Source organism: Malurus melanocephalus, unplaced genomic scaffold, assembly GCF_030028575.1.
Source record: "Malurus melanocephalus ecotype Western Australia unplaced genomic scaffold, MMel_1.1 scaffold_938, whole genome shotgun sequence".
NCBI lineage: Eukaryota > Metazoa > Chordata > Aves > Passeriformes > Maluridae > Malurus > Malurus melanocephalus.
Window position 1 is genome coordinate 27,900 of NW_026624170.1, and position 6,796 is coordinate 34,695.

Genomic DNA, 6,796 nt, shown 5'->3' on the forward strand with positions numbered 1-6,796 from the left:
GGAGAGGAGAACCCGCAAGCTTTTTCCTCCCGATTCATCTCCAAACCCAACCACACCCAAACCATTCTTTTTCCCCAAAAATCAAACTTTATTTTCCCCACAGGTCCATCGCTCCAACAAACCCATCATCTGCAAGGGCTGCAGGAGAACCTTCACCAACAGCCTCTCGCAGGGGCTGCGGCGCTTCGGGCTGTGTGACAGCTGTACCTGTGTCACCACCACCCACGAGGACCCGGTCCCCATCAACCTGAGCCTGATGGAAACCTCGGAGGGACAGGACAAAGGGGACAATGACAACGATTGGCCGATCTACGTGGAGTCTGGAGAGGAGAATGATCCCGCTGAGGATGATGATGATGATGATGGGGAGGACAAACGGGAAATCCAGCGGGGTTTGGACAGAGAGACGCTGATGTAGCGGTGAGAGGAGAGGGAGAGCGTTGAGATGCTCCTCCCAAAGAAAATTTCTCATCAGTGACACTGTGCTGGTTTTTTATTATTCTGTGTTTTTTTTTTAATTAAATCCGAATTTTTTTTAAGTTTTCGGTGCTGCGCACCTGAAATCTGTGAAGAACTTTCTGTCTGGGGTTCACAGAGGTTGGACTCGAGCAGTTTCTCTGCCTCCTGGTTTTGGTTTTACACCTCTGGGTTCTTCTGGGGATGGGTTTATTCAAATAATTCTGTCCTGGTCCTTAATCCCTGAGCTGAAAGGGGCACCAGCTTCTCTCTGAAGATGAAATGTCGTTTACACCTCATCCCTTGGGACTTCTCCAAACTCATCTRCGATCCTTCTGTCTTAGAATTATAATTATCTAAATTATAAACCTTAAGTGTTTGCTCGGACCGGATTTGACCTGGAAACCAGGGCAGAGAAACCAGGATAACAAAAAAAAAATTAAAAATAAGAATGCTGCTGATGAAAGGATAGATAGGAACAATAAATCTATTTCACATGTCCTTAACTGCAGGAATTTAGAGATGAAGCTTTTTTTTTTCTGAATTTTTACTGCATTTTTCTCTCCTTAGAGCTCGTGCTGCAGATCCTTTAATGTCATTTTAATGTCACATCAGTAGTCTTGGCTTAAGAAACGTTAAGCACAAATGACGGTGTCTCATGGCCTGGACTAAGAGAAAAGCCCAAATTCTTTTCAGCTTTTTACAATGGGARTTAAAAGCTGTCGAGCAGGTTCCTTGGGAACTCTGGCAGATTGAATAACCACATCCACACCTGGTGTGGCTGAGGAGCAGTGAAATATCTTTAAAAGAGCTCTGAAATCTCTTTTTGAACCCTTTTTTTTTTAAATATAAATTCTTTCAGAATGTGGGGATTCTTTCATGATTTATATTTTGTGATTTTATCCAATATTTATTTTTTTTTTTTCTGAAAATTTCCACTGTGGACCTCCTGTTCCTTTGCTGGGGTAGCTAAAGGCGTTCAAAGGAGGTGAGATTTTATTKCCTTTCCAGCAGCAGGTTGATAAGAGCCATCAAATCTCAGGCTGGGAAGTTTTAGAGGAAAACTTTTCCTTTAGAGGAAAACCCACCACCAGGAGAAAACCTGTTTGCTTTGGGGTGACCTCCTGTCCCCTGAGCAAGGGACAAAACTGAAATAATATACTGTGAAATGAGACTGTTAATGCTTCTTCCGCTCTGCTGTTCCTAAGAAGGCAAATTTTGAGTTTTTCTAACTGGAGAAATGCTGGATCAGAATTCAGTGTTCAGAATTCAGACGGATTTGCAGCTCCTCCCACTCGAGACTGTCTCTTRAGGGTTTTGATATAAATATTTTACACCTAAAAAACCAAGAGYTCTCTGATTTAACCAGTTTTTTTTTTGCCTGGATACCTCGAGATTTTTTTTTTTTTTCATGTTGGAAAAGAACAATTCAGCTTCTCCCTCTGCTTCATCCAGCAGTGGAACAGCCCCGCTGTGATGGCAGATTTATTGGGGAGAGGTGATTCTGCTCTCACGAGCGCAGCCAAGAATTCATTGCCACACCAGGGAGGGTGAGGAAAGAAGAAAAGAAAAGAAGAAATGAAATTCTTTTCAAAGAAATCGCTTTGCTGAAAAGAGCAGAAGGTAAAGAGACTTCTTTTGATGTGATCTGGGCCGAGTTCTTGATGAGTGTCACCACGTAAAGTGCTGGTTTTATTTTCTGTCCCTTAATTYGGGTGAGTTTCAGTCAATCCCTGCTCCAGGTCATCTGTAAATTTGRGATTTTTTGTAGCTGGAACACATCACCATGGAAAATCATTGCTGGAGTGAGATCTTTACAGAATTCTCTGCTCTAGAGCCCGAATTTTAGTGAATCTGAGTTAAGGGACATCGGAAGGACAACTCGTGAAGGTGCCAGATGTGGAATTGAGCTCYTCTGAAAACCCCGCTGTGGTTTTGGCTCCTTGGCGCTCTTGAAAACCCGAGTGAAACTTGTGCTTGTGAATCTCACTGGAATGTTTGGAAATTCCCTCCCAGGCTCATCTTTCTGACTTCTGAATTTTTGGTGAGTCCATCCAACACCAGAGAGTGAGGAAGGAAAYGCAGGAGGAACTGAGAGCACGGAATGAGCCACGGATGATCCGTTTTTTGTTTTTGAGGAATGTAAATAAAGATCCCAAACGATATTTAACGACCAGCGCTGGTCAGGAAGATTCCACCTTGCTGTAAATATTGGTAAAAGCCACCAGAGCTGGACAATCAGGTTCTGGCTGGTGCTCCACAAGCGTGGGAGAAGCTCCKGTGCCGCCTCTGATCCTGCTGGGAGCAGGGAAATCAAAACCCCGGGGAGCTGCAGAGAAATTTCCCTTTGTCTTTGGTCTTAGAAATGGTTCTTGTGCGTCTTGTGCCTAGAGAATGGAGCTGTCAGGGGGCCGGGGCGGGCGGGGGGTTGGCTTTTTCCCCACCAAACTCGGGGTTTCCTGTTGAATGGTCATTTTTGTGCTGCTTTGTCCTCTCTGCTTTCGTACGTAGTTTAATCCGCGTTCTCGTCAGCGGGGTGTTCATGTAAATCTGTTTGCTTGTGCTTTTTCCGCTTCGTTTTCTGGATGTTTTTTTTTTTCCCTGAAATTTTCCGTTTGTAGATTCAGCCTCTTTTTGAGAAAACGATGTTGGCTGTTTTAAAAAAAAAAAATCTTCCTACGGTGCTCGATGAAGAATCCAAAATCATGTTTTTAGGAGGGTTGTTTCTAATAGAATCTCATTCTCCAAGGTTTTTAAACATATCTTGAAAAAATCTTAGCTCAATGTGCTCGACTTTGTTTAGGAATACACATTTTCCTGTTTTAGGAATGCACATTTTCCTGTATTTTTGCACAAAAAATGTGCCGTATTTCACTGAAGGAATACATTTGAACCTCTCGGTGCAAAGCYCTTGTAAATCTTCCCAATGTGCTCGTTTGATTTCCTGATGTTTTGTAAGAAAGTTTCATAACCCGAGTCCTTTAGTCCAGTAACGATGACGAATTCTTATAAACTGAACCTTATTTGTAGAAGTGACTGAGATATATTTGTGGAWCTTGGAGCGTTCTGGAGTTTTTTGATTGTCTAGAAAATAAAACTCTCTGAGAGGGTTGCTTTGATTTTTTTTTTTTTTTTTACCGTTCAAATGTTGACTGAGTAAACCTGAGAGTGTCCAGATTGAGGCTGATGTTTCAATTTCTTGAATTAAAATCAAATAATTAACATTTCTATTGAATTAATCCAATTAAAATGAATATATTCATTTCTGGGGACAGCCAGTTTGCAAGAAGAAAAGGAAAGKTTTTTTGGAAGGAAAGAACTAAAAGGATCCTGTTTATTTAAACTCCAATCAAGCGAATATTTTAGAAAATATTTTATTTTACTAACACTGACTTGTTTTTCTCAACAATCTGTGTAGTTTWATGCTAATTCAACTTTTAAAACTCTTTCAAAATTTATTTTGATGCTGGGAAGCAAACACCGATACCAACTAGGAGGAAACACATATGAGGGAACAGCATCCTAAATATTTTTTTCCAGCTAATTTTGAATTTTATTGAATATTTCACAAATTTGCTGCAAGAATACAATTTTTTTTTGTTTGTTTTCATGGAAGATGTGAGTTGCTGGAGAACTCAGGATTGGTGAAAAGGATTCTTTGTGGAGGAAGGAGAGAGGAAAGCCGGGCACTCAAGAGCCATCAAAGGGTGTCAAAGGACTCGTTAATGATTTGGGGAAGGAGAATTGTTTGGATGCAGCCCGAAGCCATCAACATGAGCTCTATGCAAATCTGGGACATTTGGGTGTTCCGGGAAAGAGGGCGAAGATAAGACTTTAAAAGGGTTTTAATTGTTCTGCTGGAACAGGATTAGGATTTCGGGTTCCAGGAGCTCTGCAAACGCTGCCACCGAATCTCAGGCTTTTCCCAAATTTTACCTCCCAGGACTCCAGGGGTTTGGGACAGCACATTCCGATTTTTCAGAATTAATTAATTTTGAGAAATTAATCAAAGCGATCTCCACAATTTACAGGATTTGTACCCGAAGGTTTGTATTTCTGGGAAATGAAGGCGCGGCTCAAATCCTGGGCGATTGGACTCTCCTGCTTTGCTCCTTGGGAAAGCCGAGGACAGGAAAAYGATGATGCAAATGAAGAAAAGCCCAACCCAAGCTGGGATTGATCACATGAAAATTGTAATCTCATTCTTAATTAATCTCCAGTCAGGTTTTGAATGGTTCCTGAAGTTGTTCTGCTGTAGGCCCTGGAATTTTCCTTTGGATAAAAATCCCTGGGTATTTAAAGTCAGAAAATGCACCACCACTGAAGGCTGTGATTCTCGAGGAACRTTTATTTTGAGGAAAATAAATATTTTAATTGRTGCCACKGTTAATTAGACACTTATTATATATKATACTATTATATATTATTACTGTTAACTCTTAAYCTTATTTGGTTACCAAACCCAATGAAAAATGCACTTTAATTTTTTTGTATCAGCAAGAAAAATGCGATTTTTTTTTTAGATTAATTGATAAATTGTTCTCTGAAGAGCAGACTCTCAGCCTTGCTCTSTCACTCTGGCTGTGAGAAGCACCTCCTTCACCTCCTTCACGCACATTCGCAYGGATAAACTCTCCAAAGAGCATCTCAGCTTCGAGTGCAACTTTCTCAGCTCTAAAAATCTAGAAAAATAAACCAAAAAAAACAACGCACTGCATTTCTGGGATCAGCACGGTTGGTTGGGGTGTGGCATTGGGCAAAAAAAGGATGAAATCGGCCTCATGGGTGAGAAAACCAAAGTTTGTTCCGTGGCTGTTCCTGGAGTCACAGCACAGCTCTGAGGAAAAGCACTTGCAGCATCTTTAAAAATTCTAATTAAGCTACTCCAGACATCACTGACATTTTTTTCGCCGTGTTTTTGAAATTCTATTGCCTGCTCCTGGCAGATGGAGAACCCTCGAGCTCCTGTTGACAACCCCCGCTGATAGAGGACTGAAAGCACCACTCGGGCCAGTCAAACACGACAAATACCTGCAGATAATTCTTTTCCATGGGAAACTTTCAGCTGATGGAATAATTTGGGCATAAATGAGAAAAAAAATTAAGTAGAATGTTGGTTAAGTGAAGGTGTCCCTGCCCATGGTCTTKAAGGTCTTTTCCAGCCCAAATCCTGGGATTCTGTGATTCCATTTATCTGCTTAGTTGGCTTGACAGGCAAAAAATAAACTTGAAAGGAAKGAATTCAAGAGAATTAAAACCTGATACACAAATAAATGGTTTCCATTAACCTGATTGTTTAGCTGTTTGTCTTCTCAGCTGTGAGAAGCTGGTGTAAATTCCAGTTTTTTGGTGTTCAAGAATGATTAATTTAGAGCAGAATCTTACAGAAACAGAAATCTCATGAAGATTTTAAAGGCATGGTCTGAGTTTGAAAGGACAATCTACAAAATGAAGGATGCTCATTAAAGAGGGGGAATTAAGCTGGAGAAAAATATTTTTCCATATAAAAAACCCATATACATATAAATAATACATATATATWTATAAYATTAATGGATCTAAAYTGGAAATTAATAAATTTATAGGATATAGGAGAATGCTTCTAATGGTCAAAGGTAAGGGAGTTTTGCATTGTTATCTTTTAGATAAAAAGTCTTTAGTAAAACATGAATTGTTTCAAGGTGGAACATCTGAAGTTACAGAAGGCCAAGAATGCCACAAAGGACTYGGTTAAGGAAGAATGGTTTCCATGGGAAAATAAATATTTATGAAAAATAACTGGGGCGTCAAAATCACAGGAAAGACCCTGGTGGTAAGAAGAGGAAGGAGAAAGACACTAAACTTCGAGGGGAGAGAAGGTGAGAGGTTCAGGTTTCGCTTTCACTCATGTTTCCTTCAGAAGATAACAGCTACCAACAGAGAAAAGAAGATGTCACATCTCCTTTGGAGGACGCCGCGAGAGAAAGGAGCAGGATTTGGGTCATCCAGGCCCCTGCTATAGATAAAGGTGTGAAAAAGGAGGCATCTAGGGCATCCCATCCCCTCCCGGGCAGCATGTGGGTGTGGGAAGCGGCGAGCGGCGGCGGCCGCGGGGCGCTCGGGCCRGGGAAGGCGCTGGGCTGCGGCTGCAATCGGTGCGTTGCCCCTTTAATTGTGTCCCCAGCCCTCGGGCGTCTCTGTCCAACGCCCACGTCAGCAAATACCTTTTGTTTCTCTCCCGTTCGGGCTCGCAGGGCTCGGGGCTGCGGGAGCAGCGGCGCGTCGCCTCCAGGCACGGCGAGCCCCGAGGCGGGGCCGGGGACCCCGCAGCCACCGCCCGCTCCCCCCGGCTCGGCGGCCG

General features: G+C 42.2%; 1 protein-coding gene across 1 annotated transcript in view; it reads left to right on the forward strand.

The window, feature by feature from the left end:
- The window catches only part of ZBTB8B (zinc finger and BTB domain containing 8B), a 5,813-nt gene extending 4,774 nt beyond the window's left edge, over positions 1 to 1,039 (forward strand). Inside the window, exon 3 of the mRNA XM_057386230.1 lies at positions 104 to 1,039. Within this exon, the coding sequence (XP_057242213.1) occupies positions 104 to 418 (315 nt within the window). The 3' untranslated portion in view covers positions 419 to 1,039. The remainder of the gene's footprint in view (positions 1 to 103) is intronic.
- The last annotated feature ends 5,757 nt before the right edge of the window (positions 1,040 to 6,796 follow it).